Source organism: Labeo rohita, chromosome 21 (genome assembly GCF_022985175.1).
Source record: "Labeo rohita strain BAU-BD-2019 chromosome 21, IGBB_LRoh.1.0, whole genome shotgun sequence".
NCBI lineage: Eukaryota > Metazoa > Chordata > Actinopteri > Cypriniformes > Cyprinidae > Labeo > Labeo rohita.
This window is the reverse complement of record NC_066889.1, coordinates 26,623,952-26,638,654: the sequence shown is the minus strand read 5'-3', so window position 1 is coordinate 26,638,654 and position 14,703 is coordinate 26,623,952. Positions and strand designations below refer to the sequence as shown.

The window sequence follows — 14,703 nt, the reverse complement described above, 5'->3', positions numbered from 1 at the left end:
GAATAGCACAGAAACAGTCTAGTAACTTACAAACAAATAGTAACATACTAAAATCACTGTCTTACAATTCCATAACAACACAATATTAATCCCTCAGATCACCCCAGCAACCACATAGCAACGCACTACAAAGCACTCAGATCACCCCAACAACCACATAGCAACGCACTATAAAGTACTCAGATCAACCCAGCAACCGCATAGCAACGCACTATGAAGTGCTAAGCTCACCCCAGCAACCACATACCAACACACTCTGAACCACTCAGATCACACCAGCAACTGCATAGCAACGCACTATGAAGCGCTAAGATCACCCCTGCAACCACATAGCAACGCACTTTGAACCACTCAGATCACACCAGCAACTGCATAGCAACGCACTATGAAAGGCTAAGATCACCTCAGCAACCACATAGCAACGCACTATAAAGCACTCAGATCACCTCAGCAACCGCATAGCAATGCACTATGAAGCACTAAGATCACCCCAGAAGCCGCTTAGCAACGCACTATGAAGTGCTAAGATCACCCCAGCAACCATATAGCAACGCACTATAAACCACTCAGATCACACCAGCAACTGCATAGCAACGCACTATGAAGCGCTAAGATCACCCCAGCAACTGCATAGCAATGCACTGTCAACCCCCTGATCACCCCAGTAACCCCCATGTGCTATTAAACTATCAGATCACCCTAGTAGCAACCAACCACTTATATTACCCTAGCAACCATATAGTAACACTCAGAATGCTCTAGCAACCCCATAGCAACACACTGAATACCCTTTGCAACTGCTCAGAACTACTTGGCAACAAGTGGTAACTTCAGAAGTCTAAACGCCCACAGTTTTTACTGTGTTTTGCTTTTGTGTGGATTAATGAACATCTGAGACCTTCTCTCAGTAGCAGAAAGGGATTTTTATGTTAGCATTTGACATTTATGATGCTGGCAGAGTTTATGGAGCGGTTGTGGTGATGCTCTCTTGGGCACTTTAAATCGATGGGCAGTTTCAGAGCACTGTACTTGTTATGATGCCCTACTGTGCCTAAAAACGATGTTTAAGTTCATGTTGAATGTTTTTATGTCACTAAGACAAATGTTGGTGATAGGACCATCCAAGTGTGTGTGACCCTTCTGTGTATCATGACTAAGAGGTTACAGTAGCTCTGTTCTGCCTTTTTGTGTAGCACAAAGACCCTGTGTGAAAGACCAATGGACTGGCATTCGCACAAAACACACACACACACACATAGAAACACACACAAACTGCTCAACATCTCACAAATATTTCTCCCTGAATGCAAACCTCCTACAAGCGCCAGCCACAATGAACAGAGGCTATTGAACGAAGAGAGAGAAGCTTCTATTTTCTACAATGAGCATAACTTCAAAACATCTCATGACGATTAAAAAACCCCTACCAAACATACTCATAATGGACAATAGCTATGTTTACATGCACTAATTTTCAGTCCGATCCAATCCAGTTTCAGACTCAGAAATCCGATTCACACTTTTTTTTAACATGCGCAGCTATTCCGAACAATGTGATAGCTTCACTGTGAGTATAACTGTCATTTTTGCTTATGTCAGAAGAGCTTTTTTAGCGTATGTTTAGTACATATTCAGTGACCAATACTGAAAATCAAGCACCTAGATAATTCCAGGAACCGCATAGCAATGCCTAATCACCCACTCAGATCACCCCAGCAACCGCATAGCAACGCACAAACAACCACTCAGATCATCCCAGCAACTGCATAGCAACACCCTATCAACCACTCAGATTTACCTAGCAACAGCATGACAACGTACTAGATCGCTCAAGCAACCCTTAATCACCCCAGCAACCGCACTACAACATGCTATCAACCCCTTAATCATCCCAGGAACCGCAGAGCAACGCACTACCAACCATTTCTCCCCAGCCATTGTGTAACAATGTGAGATCAAGCACACAGATCACCCCAGCAACCACATAGCAACGCATTATCAACATTAAGTTCACCCCAGCACCCGCATAGCAACGCAATATCAACCACTCAGTTTACCCCAGCAAGTGCATAGCAATACACTACCAACCAATCAGTTCACCTCAGCAACCGCATAGCAGCGGACTACCAACTACTCAGTTCATCCCAGCAACCACATAGCAACGCACTAACAACCACTCAGATCACCCCAGCGACTGCATAGCAACGCACTATCCACTCATTAATCGGTCTAGCAACCGCACAGCAACGCGCTATCCACCACTCAGATCACCCCAGCAACTGCATAGCAATGCACTATCAACCACACTGATCACCCCAGCAACTGCATAGCAACGCATTATCAATGTTCAGACACCCCAGCAACCGCATAGCAACGCCCTATCAACCCCTTAATTGGTCTAGCAACTGCATAGCAACGCGCTATCAACCACTCAGATCACTCTAGCAACTGCATAGCAGTGTACTCACAATGAACAGTTTGTAAGATGGAAATAAACAAGTTCATTCGATGTAAATTCTATGTAAACATACAGATCACTGATTGGGTTCCTGTTGACCACCCCTTTCAATACAGTTGAAATTTAATTTGGATCAAGCTCATTCATATAGACTAAGGTGTTTACATGAAAGCTTTTCAATCTGATTGAGCCATCAAACAGATTATTCAGTTGCATGTAAACATGGCTAATGTGTGTCCTGAAACTGTTAAGACTAACTGGACTAACTTCTCAGTAGGCCACGTTATTTGAGGAATCATTCGTGTCTGTTAAGCAAACAGCGCTAATAAGATCATCACACTGACCCCGTGTGTTCCCCATCTGTCACCACAGTGCTCTACGTCTGCACCTTTTCAAAGCCACTTCCTGTGTCAACTGTTTTTAGGTCAGCAGGATTCTGCCAAGAGTTTTAACGTTCCTCAGGGCAGAAGAGTAAATAGAGCAAATTAATAATCTAATTTACCATATGATAATATTTCATTCTGACTAAAAGTTCAGAAGAGATATAGATGTTATAAAGTGACTGTAAAGCCTGTGACATTTTGGTTTGTTGCATGCAAGAAGAAAAACCATGATAACCATGCTAACCATGTTGGTATTGTTGGATCAGTGTTGTGAACCAGCCCTTTCGTGATAATAATGTGTATGATGCTGTTCACTTTGTGGTCCCTCAAAGCAGTTTTTACAGTTATTTGTATACCTGTGTGACTCAGTGATTTTTGGGGGAATTCAAGTTGATGGTGTTTTACAGTGTTTCAGTTTCATGATGTCAGTTAATGAACAAAAACAGAGCACTTGAAGTGTGAGTGTGTTTGGAGTTTTGGAAAATTTCCTTTTGTTGGTAATTAAATAAAAAGCTCACAACATTTAGTGCTTTTTGGTTGACTGACAGTATAGAGGTATACAAGTAACTCTCTACTGCCCCAAAAGATCAGCAGTGGAACTGCAGGTCTCCTATAGACTTACGTTTCCTGATTCCTAATTAGCAGACTATGGGTGACTTCAATTTTATTTTAACTTCCTAAATGATCACTTTATATGTACTCTTTACTATTTTATTTTATTTTATTTTATTTTATCTTACAGTAACTAGAACTGACCATCATATGTAATCTTCCTAGAATGTCCTAGAAATAACTACCATATTTACCCTTTACTATGTATTTTATAACATTTTTTATTTTAACTTTCTAGAAGTTCAAGTCTTCATTTTATTTTATTTTTTAAATTACAAGAATTGACCACCATGTGCCTCTCACTGTTTATACAAAGCGTGTTGGCCTGTAAGTGGTTTTATCTGTGTCAGTAGCATCTCTGTGTGTGTTTATGCAAACATGTGTGTCCAGTTTACTCAGAGATCAAGCCTGAGTAAACCGTTTACAACTACCAATAAAACGATCTGCTTATTTTCAGATTGAGGTTTACTCATCTCAAAGTTGCATCACACATACCATTATGACATTTAAAAAAAAAAAAAAAAAACAGTGCATGTAATAAACTTTGTCTTCAGTTGTTTAGTGCAAACGTTTTCAATTTTAGAAGAAATACTGACCTGGGATCAGATCACCCAGTTCTTTATAACCATGTTCCACCTGAGACAAAGCAGCAGACTGATCTGAGGTCAGTAGTTTGGGCTCGTAAATTCAGTGATATATTTAGCGTTTCCTCTCTTTCTCTCTCTGTGATTTGTGCAAATGAGTGGAGATCTTTATTAGCGTAGCGGTTAATTGGCCCGTCCCAAAGTACCAAAGCAGAAGCCTGATGAAGCTGGTTTCTCTGGCTAAATTAAGGCCAGATTTCACAAGGATGGAGAATGAATCATGTTGTGTGGATGTTGAGAGTTTGCGGAGTTCATAGCAGGAGAGTTGATTAAAAACACATTTACTGATTTCAGAAATGTGGAGAGAAAAACTGTGGTGTTTTCACCAAAATACCTTACTACAGTAATGGTTTCTACTGTAAGACTTCAAGTCTTCCTAAAATAGCATGAAAAGTTTTCAGAATATTCTTGTCATTTTAATTTCTATAATTTCTGTAAATGGATGCGAGAGTATTGAGAAGTGGTTACTTGGGTGGTCTGGGTGGTTGCTAGAATGTTCTGAGAGGTTGTTATGGAGTTGCTAGGGTGTTTTGGGTGGTTCTTAGAGCATTCTGTGTGGTTGCTATGCAGATAAGAGGACATTTTGGGTGATTACTATGGCTTTCTGGCTGGTGGCTATGGAGTATCTAGGGTTTTCTGGGCGACTACTACGGTTTCTGGCTGGTTGCTATACGGTTGCTAGGGCTTTCAGTTACTAGGGCATTCTGTGTAGTTGCTATGCAGTTGCTTAGGCATTCTGGGTGATTACTGGTTTTTCTGGGTGGTTGCTAGGCAGTTGCTAGGGTGTTCCTGGGTGGTGGCTATGCAGTTGCTACTAGGAACTGCATAGCAACCACCCAGAACACCCTAGCAACTCCATAACAACCTCTCAGAACATTCTTGCAACAAATGTAATTTTTTTTTCCTGGATGGTTGCTATGCAGTTGCTGGGGCATTCTGAGTGATTATTGGATTTTCTGAGTGGTTGCTATGCAGTTGCTAGAGCATTCTGAATGGTTGTTTGCAGCTGCTGGGGCATTCTGAAGTGTTGCTGTGTGGTTACTAGGGCATTTAATGCTAGCTCCTAGGATCTCCTCAGCATTAGCAATCACCCAAAACACCCTAGCAACCGCATGGGTGTTCTGGGTGGTTGTTTAGGCATTGACAGGTGCTTGCTGGAGTGTTCAGGGTATTTTCTATGTGGTTGCTAGGGCATTCTGAAGGGTTGCTATGCAGTGACTAGGGATTTTTGGGTGGTTGCTAGCTCCTAGAAACTGCATAGCATTAGCAATCACCCAGAACACCCTAGCAACTGCATAGCAACCACCCAGAAATTGTTACTGTTTTTTTTTTCTGGATGGTTGCTATTGCATTTTGGGTGGTCGCTATGCAGTTGCTAGCTACTAGTTGTTAGAGTGGGGTTGGTTGCTTGTGTATCGGTAGGTGCTTACCAGAATGTTCTGGGTATTCAGTTGTAAGGGTGTTCTGGGTGGTTGCTGTGCTGTTGCTATGGCGTTCTAGGTGATGCTTAGGGGTTGATAGGTGCTTACTAGACTGTTCTGGGTGTTTCTATGTGGTTGCTATGGCATTCTGGATGGTTGCTTTGCAGTTGCTATGGCATTCTGAGGGGATGCTATGCAGTTACTAGGGGTTTTTGGGTGGTTGCTATGCAGTTGCTAGTTACTAGGAACTGCATAGCATAAGCAATCATTCAGAACATCCTAGCAACTGCATAGCACCCAGAAAGGGTGATTATTGTTTTTTCAGGGTCGTTGCTATGCAGCTGCTATGGTAGGATTGGTTGCTCGGGTGTTGGTAGGTGCTTACAAGAGTGTTCTGGGTATTCAGTAACAAGGGCGTTGTAGGTGGTTGCTATGCAGTTGCTAGTGAATTTGGGTGGTTCAGCCAACATGATCAGAGGAAAACATTAACAGGCTAAACATGCCAAAGTTTAAGTGTAATACATGTGTAATGGCAATGGTTGTCAGCTCTGCTGTGTTTACAGACAGGATCTCAGTGTCTGACTACTGCTCTGCTCTTCAGAGTCTTTGGATTTAATGAGTTCATGAGAGACGAGTGAACTCTAGGATTTCTGGGTGTCCCATCAGAGCACACAGTGCCTATTTATAGAGAGAGAGGAGGCGTGTGTGCATGTGTTTCTGGATGATGGAATATATGTCATACAGCTATTCTCATGCTCGTGTTTTTGTGCAATTGTGTGTTTTATTTCAGGCTGAATTACAGCATTCTGCCGTGCTCATGAGAATAATTGTTATGAAAAATGTGCTGTTTCTTCCATATGTAGACTCGAGTATGACCTCATTTTTGATTCAGAATCCAGATGACATCATCACATGGATCGTAAGAGCGCATTTGTGTGTTTAAAGAAATAGTGCACCTTAGGGGGCATTTATACGACACCATTTTTAACTAAAACAGGACACTTTTTGTGTTTTGGCTGTTATTTTATAATACAACAGCATTTTGGGGGCCTGAAAACACAAACTGTTGAAGACGGTGTTGCTAGGGTGTTCTGAGTGGTCATTATGCAGTTACTAGGGCGTTCTATGTGGTTGCTCTCCAGTTGTTGGATGTTCTACGTGGTGGCTATGCAGCTGCTACCACGAACTGCATAGCAACCACCCAGAACACCTTAGCAACTGTATAACAACCACCCAGAAAGTGTGATTGCTGTTTTTTTTTCTGGATGGTTGCTATGCAGTTCCTAGGGCATTGTACCACTGCATGGCAACCACCAAGAACACCCCAACAACCAAGTAGCAACCACCTAGAACTCCCTAAGCAACTGCGTAGTGCTGACCAGGATAGGGTTATTACTGTTTTTTCTGTGCGGTTGCTGAGGGGTTGCTAGGGTGGTCTGGGTGGTTGATGGTGCATTGATAGACAGACGCTTACTAGATAGTTCTGGGTGTTCTGAGGGGCTGCTATGCAGTTACTAGGGCGTTCTGTGTGGTTTCTACATAGTTTCTTGAATGATTTGGGTGCTTACTGGGTTTTCTGTGTGGTTGCTACGCAGTTGCTAGGGTGTTCTGGGTGGTTGTTGGGGCATTGATAGGTGCTTACTAGAGAGTCCTGGGTGTTTCCAATGTGGTTGCTAGGGCCTTCTGAGGAGTTGATTTTCTGGGTGGTTTCTACATAGTTGCTTGGGTGTTCTGGGTGTTTACCGGGTTTCCTGAATGGTTGATATGCAGTTGCTAGGGTATTTGGGTGGTTGCTGGGGCATTGATAGACAGATGCTTACTAGAGAGTTCTGGGTGTTTTCTATGTAGTTGCTAGGGTGTTCTGAGCGGTTACTATGCAGTTACTAGGGCATTCTGGGTGGTTTCTACACAATTGCTTTGGTGTTTCGGGTGCTTACCGTTTTTTCTGGTTGCTATGCAGTTGCTAGGTTGTTCTGGGTGGTTTCTGGGACATTGATAGACAGATGCTATGTTGTTGCTAGGGCATTCTGAGGTGTTGCTATGCAGTTACTAGGGCATTCTGGATGGTTTCTACACAGTTGCTTGGGTGTTCTGGGTACTTACTGGGTTTTCTGGGTGGTAACTATGCAGTTGCTAGGGCGTTCTGGGTGCTTTCTATGCAGTTGCCTGTTCTGGTTGATTACTGGCTTTTTTGGGTGGTTGCTATGCAGTTGCAACCACCAAGAACACCCTAGCTACATCATAGCAACCACCCAAAAAGGATGGTTACTGTTTTTTTCTGGGTAGGTACTATGCAGTTTGCTTTATGTGATCACTTAGTAGACCATATGACTTGTGCAGTATATTCAAAGTCATGAGTGATTAAATAAGGACTAACTGTTTTGGTATGTGCATGCATGAAACTGTGCTTATGTCTCTTCTTATTATGGATAAAAGACTCCAGGGGGGTTTTAAATATCAGACGTCTTTTAAATTCCTTTCTTTCTCTTTCACTCACTCTGAGTCATTCTCTCCATTTCTTCTTCCAGTTGCTCAGTCACCACCTGGCAGAGCTTTGATTTTTACACGCATGCAGCTCAGGCGCTCACATCTGAGCATGTATTAGTGCTCAGCCTCTCCCCGATACCTCGTTTCCATCCAGTAGACGAGTCCACAGCGGATGCAGGTGCTCTGCAATCTGTTCGCTCTCTGTTCAGGGTCGGCTGGTGGCCCTTCATGACCCTCATTAACTCGCCAACTCGCCGTGCATGGCGGGATGTTATTGCACACGTCGCCACTGCTGGAGTACAGCGGATATAATCATTCCAGCATCTCTACCGCCTATCAGAGAACGTTACAATGTAAACATCATGAAAATGTTATGAACAAACGTTCCATATCATGTTAATAGTATTTGATAAATGTTCTCATACTGTTTAGAGGCAACGTTCTTTGCAGAACTTTGTTTGAATGTCCGTTGGAGCCAAAATTTGCAATTTATGACACTTCTTTAGAAATAGTTTGCAGTATTATTGTCATTTATATGTGATTTTAAATTGTTAGGCCTACTTGTTAATTGAGCTGGGTAGTAAATAATTACATGTAATCTAGGTTATGTAATCCGATTACAAAAGTTATGTACTTAAAATTAGATTACATTATATTTTAAAGACATTTTGATTTCATTATTAGCTTTTTATGTATGGGAAATCTTGACGTAATGTAGCGTTTAATGCACTTTTGGATGTTGATAACAAAGAACGGAAAATATTTTCTTCAGAAGTAATCTAAAAGTAATCCAAAAGTACTCACATTACCTAATATGTGTAATTCGACAGATTATGTTACTAACTACTATGTAGTTTGTAATCAGTATTAACACAATACGTTATGAAGGACATCATTATATTATGTTTGTTATGTAACATTAACACAGTTACATTAAGACTTAGATTAAGAAACCTGGGGTTTTAACATTTGCACAACCAAAGTGGAAGGTTTAGAAACATTTTAATGCTTAACCTCAAAACCTACTGTAAATTCTAAGCGACGAATGGCATATGTTGTACAACACCTATTGTTGTCGTGTTCCTCATTTGTATGCTGCTTTAAATAGAAAGTTCTGCTAAATAACTGATGTAAATATGAATGTAAATTTCTCTTCAGGTAGTGTATCACTTGCTTTCGGGAGCTGCGCCGGATCTGTCTGGTGCTCTTTGGTCGCTGCTAATGTCTGGGTTTGAATTAAGAAATGGAACTACTGTAAATCTGGCGCCCAGACGCTGGTTGGATCAGCTCCAGATGTGGAGTATGTCTGCTTTATGCTGGTTTGCGGGGTTTAATCTGTGGATAGAGATGGACTCTGGATTATAATCCACCATTGTACTGCTGGATTCAGCATTTGATACTGGCGGACGGACTGGTTTTGACTGGAGAATTGTGCTGGTTTGTTCCGTGCAGGCGGTCTTGGTCCTGGTTTTGATTTTAGAACTGGTTTGAGCACAGTGGAGATGGGTGCCGCTTCATCATTCAAAGAATCATGGACTAAAATATTGTCGACTCAGAGGGTAAATGAATATGCTAATGCTTTTGTGTTGGAATACTGCATTATATTATATAGAGTTTTAATAGGAAACATTGCATTGGTTGCGTTTATGATATTTCTCAGTAAAACTGCACAAACTAACTTTATTTATAACACTTTACTTTTACTTTTTATGGTAATTTTTTAGGATGAGTCTTTTGAGTACTTTTGTTGTACTGTTCCTCATTTTTAAGTCACTTTGGATGCGTGTGTCTGCTAAATATGTAATGGCATATGTAAATTAGATGATACCAACCCTAACCTTTATTTTGATGTTAAACCAACTGAGCCAAAAGTACATTCGTGCTATTCTTAGATGTGAAAAAACACATTATTTAGTCCCCCTATGAAGAAGTTTTCCATGTGGGGATGTCCCTACAAAGTGACTTTTAGTTTTGATGTTTTCAATACTTTGTCGCCTCGTGATTTGCAAAATCTACCCACTTAAACAGCGACGCAGAGCGTCTTTACTGTTGGTTGCAGTTTCAAAGATGAGGACTTTGTAGTCTGAATTTCTCTTGCACTTGTAGCACCTCATAGACATGCTTGCATGCTGAAAATGTCAGACAGCCGAGCATCCGTTTGTCACATAATACGCCGTCTCACTGATCAAAACCACAAGACTGTATACGATCACACAGCAGAATTTCAATTTTCCCCCGTTTAAACCTTCAGCTGGTGCTCGGCTAGTGTTTCTTGTCTCTGCAGTGTGTTACTAAAGACTGTGTTGTGTAAGAGGAGGTGATCTGTGTTTAAATGAGGCCGGCTAATCGTATTAGGTAATTTGTATTACCCAGATGCTGACAGGGGACTTTGGCACTGTGTGTGTTTCTTAGCTGTATTCTTCCATTGCTTGTTTTAAAGGCCTCAACAGAAATGAAAATTCAGTCATTTTTTACTCACCCATGTGTTGTTCCAAACCTAAATGATGTTATTTTTTCCATGGATCACAAAAGTAGAGATTTTTTTCAGAAGATTTTCATGCAGTTCCTTATGTATTGATCAATTAATGCAATGCAAAACAAAAAATGCAATAAAAATATAATAAAAATAGTCCATATGATTTATGCAGGGGTGTTTAATAATATTGCGCATTAAAATTTTACAAAATTTCAGTCTGGAGCATGCAAATATGTAATATTTCTTCAGAGAAATGGAATTTAATGTGCATCTTTTTTAATGCACATTTATCTATTTTTGGTTTAATTTAATTTGGATTTATGAAAATAGCTATTAAAAAAATTCTCATTTGTTTGTAACGACATAATGGAGAATAAATAATGAACAACATTTAGTTTTCAGTGAGCTGTACCTTTAAATAATAGACCGAAAGTTATAATGTAGAGTGCAGAAACCTAGATCGTCACCCACATTTACATCCTGTGCACACAAACACACAAAGGTTTGAGCGTTCATCCTGTCTGCTGGCTGAACGCATGCGGACAGTTTGCACGAACAAGAATTGAACTGTGGTGTCTGCTTTTATGAGGAGAAAGTGAAATGGTCTTGTGTGTCTAAAGATTGCAAGGACGGAAGGAGTTTGTTAACGAATATCGGACTGGATTCTTCGAGATGGTTGAGGAGAAAATGGGGGGATGCTGGAGTCAAACGAAGGTGATCGAAGTCTTACTACAACACCGTTTATGTGTTAAATTCAGGGTTCATGTAAAGTTAACGATGTGATTTTATTGTGAATTGTAATGGTTCGGTGTAAGGTTTTGTTTGTGCTGTGTAGGATTTTTGAGTTAAGCAGTGTAAAATGTTTCTTTCTTCTGTTGAACATTTAAAGAAGATATTTTGAAGAATGCGGGTAACCAAACAGGTTTTGGTCCCCATTGCCTTCCATAGTATGGAAAAAAATAATATGGAAGGCAGTTGGGACTAGCGATTGTTTGGTTACCACCAGATTTCAGAAAAATATTTTTTAATGTTCAGCAAGAAAGAAGCTCATACAAGTCTAGAACACTTGAGTAAATGATTTTGGTTGAACCAATTCTTCTTGTTGGAGCCTTTTTAACTACTCTCCATAGTCATGTGATTTGACTAAGATTCTTAAATAGTTGAGCAAGACCTTCCTGTTGTGTTTCCTAATGCATGGCATTTTCGGTTGTTTTTGCACAATCCAATTGCATACGCTTCATAAGTTATTAGTGGCATATATAGGATTTCTTTCTAGTCAGATACCAATTTTGGATCAGTTGAGTATTTTTTGTCATATTTTACCCAGCAGGCTTTTAAACTGACCCTGTCACATCTCATGTGTGATCAGGGTTACAAGAGTGTAAAAATGGATTGCGTCCTCTTCTAAGACTCATGTCTGTGTGTTATAAAATGGTTTACGGAAATCATCTTTGAAAGAAAAATTAAAAGCATAGCATACCCCATCATACCTGTATGCAGACATCAACAGATGACCACAAAACAAGATAAAGACTTAAGGCCAGCAAATGTGGGCCACATGCATTTCTGAACGTGGTTTAAGTGGTTGGATTACGAAATGTTTTTTTTAGTATTTACGTATCCTGGAAACATAAAAGCACCTGTGCTCACTTCCAGGTTTCAGTTTTTAATAAAACTTGGAATGTTTAGTCTGTAAATCTGGTTCATTGTGTTTATGTGTTTAGAAACGTCCTGAACTTGATGCAGTAGATGATTCAGACTTTAATTTGTGAATTATGCAATTTACAATGTATGTACAGTGATCTGTACAATGCTTTGTGAGCAGATCAAATTTCAAAATTTCAAATAAAACTGATGCATGCAAACTGTTTTTTTCAACCTCATACTGTATAGTTTAGACTAGATACCAAAATGCATCCATTTGTTAAATAGGTCACTATTTTTGACAGTACTTGCTTTCATGTCAATATCAGGGTGGGCTTTTCCTGTCCACTTCCTGTTGAATTAATACAATGACACCTTTGCTTGTGACCTCGCACGGTGCCTGTTTGGTGAACCTTTCTTGGTGTGGTTCATTTTTTTATTTCAACCACTGATTTAGGATGTCGAAACATCAGTCTGTACTTCTATTGTGCCAGCTTTAACATATTTTTCTCTCTCTCTCGTTCTTTCAGGATCAGTTTGATAACCTGGAAAAGCACACACAGTGGGGAATCGACTTTGTGGAAAAATACACCAAATTTGTGAAGGAAAGGTCTGAGATCGAGCTTAACTATGCAAGACAGATCAGGTGAGCGTTGCATCAGTGATACAATTGTTCAGTTTGTAAAAAGTTTATATTTGAAGACGTATGACAATGATGTACAGGGTTATATCATAGAATGGGTCATTTTTTAGCTGCAAAATTAGTCAGAGTAGTATATTAATATTATGTGAATGTAATATTTCTATTATGCAAATGTAACCAAAACATAAAAATGTATGATGCACCATTTAAAAAACTAGTGGTGGGCAACAGTTAATCACAGTTAATTGCATCTAAAATAAAAGTTTTTGTGTACATAATAAATGTGTGTGTACTGTGTATATTTATTATGTATATACAAATACACACACATGCATGTATATATTTAAGAAAAATCTTATAATATAAATTCTATGAATATAAATTTATACATGTAAATATTTTCTAAATATATACTATATGTGTGTCTTTATATATATACATACACACATATATGTTATATAAGAGTCAAAGGCGAAAAAGGGTTTTTTGTTTTTGTTTTTCTGAGCCAAAAATAACTATCATACAATTTCCCCTAATTTACAGAAGACACCCACTAAAATGTCATTCACTGTAACAATCTTGTCAGGCATATTTACAACAAAAATCAATTTATGGTATATTAAAATATTAATTACTTTCTCCCCAAATACTAATTAGTTCTACAATTCTACATTTTAAAAATGTGTCACTATCCTAAGTTTTGCCCATTTGTCAGTAGGAATTTTTACTAATTTAAAACACAATAAAATTTAATATGCTCCCTTATTCTTTTATATATGTTAATATGTACAAGTCAGAATAAGCATGTTGTTTGAATTTTCTATATTGTGTATATAAATTATTTCAACCAAATTTTGACATTTTATTCCCCAAAAACTAGTTTGAAACCTTAAAAATAGACACTTTACTTACATTTAATGTACTTTCTATGGACATAAAATAACTTTTATACATTTTTTTTGATGTGGACATCTTAACGTCTTTGACCCATAAACAAAAACTTTTGTTTTGGATGTGATTAATCACGATTAATCGTTGCCCAACACTAAAAAAACTTTAAAATTACAGATATTCACTTTATATATACAATCACTGTAAAAAGTCAATTATTGGAGTGCGTTTTACAAAAAAATACTATTTCACGCTTTCTACACCTTGTGTTATAATACAATGAGCCATTTGTCATTTTTTGGGGAAATTTACTAGGAATTTCTGATTGAAAATAGTTCCAAAATAAATCGTACACCATTTTTGTTCAGTGTTATTTAGCTTTCTAGTGAATATGTGTATATACCCTGTTGTAAAAGACAGATTTATCCCTTTTAAGATGGTTTTCTGGTCTTAGCTGGTTTAATCTAGACTCTCAGGCTTGCCAAGCCTTTGAAAACCTCTTTAAAACCAGTCAACACATCAAGCTTGTAGACCTTTTTAAGCTGTTTTTCAACATAGGTAATTAGGTAGGATATGTTTTGTGGCTTGATAGGTCAAAGGTCATGTCTTATCCTGCCTATGCTACCAGGATCACCATCAGATTTGAAGGTTCTTTCACCAAAAATCCCCTTTAACCCCTCTGTCATGTCCGTGTAAATAAAGACAGGTGTAGCCGCTTGTACTTTACAGTGTGTTTGTTTAAAAATAAAGATGCTAAACACACACACAGACACACATGCTAATTACACATGTGATGCTGCTGCTGGCAGCTCAAGGATACAGGAAGAAAGGGCAAATTTTGTGTTTTCTGTGTGTGTAAGTTTGGGAAGAAAATGCAGGTTTCCGTGGCAACAAGGTGCCAGCATGGTATTCCTCGTTGGTGACCTACATTTGGAGCGGCCAATCACGCGCCGCGACCCCGGCCCCCATTCCAGTGATAGGATTTACTCGCAGACATCCACACACACACACACACGCTGACTGTACATCAGCCCCCTCCAGATA

General features: G+C 39.3%; 1 protein-coding gene across 19 annotated transcripts in view; it reads left to right on the top strand.

The window, feature by feature from the left end:
• Positions 1-14,703, top strand: part of LOC127151929 (formin-binding protein 1) — an 88,632-nt gene that overhangs the window by 23,769 nt on the left and 50,160 nt on the right. For 18 of the 19 annotated variants that reach the window (XM_051092255.1, XM_051092256.1, XM_051092252.1 and 15 more), the window contains exon 2: positions 12,656-12,771. In XM_051092255.1, the coding sequence (XP_050948212.1) occupies positions 12,656-12,771 (116 nt within the window). Of the gene's footprint in view, positions 1-10,972; positions 11,196-12,655; positions 12,772-14,703 lie in introns of those variants that run through there. The other variant, XM_051092254.1, reaches the window with a different exon arrangement.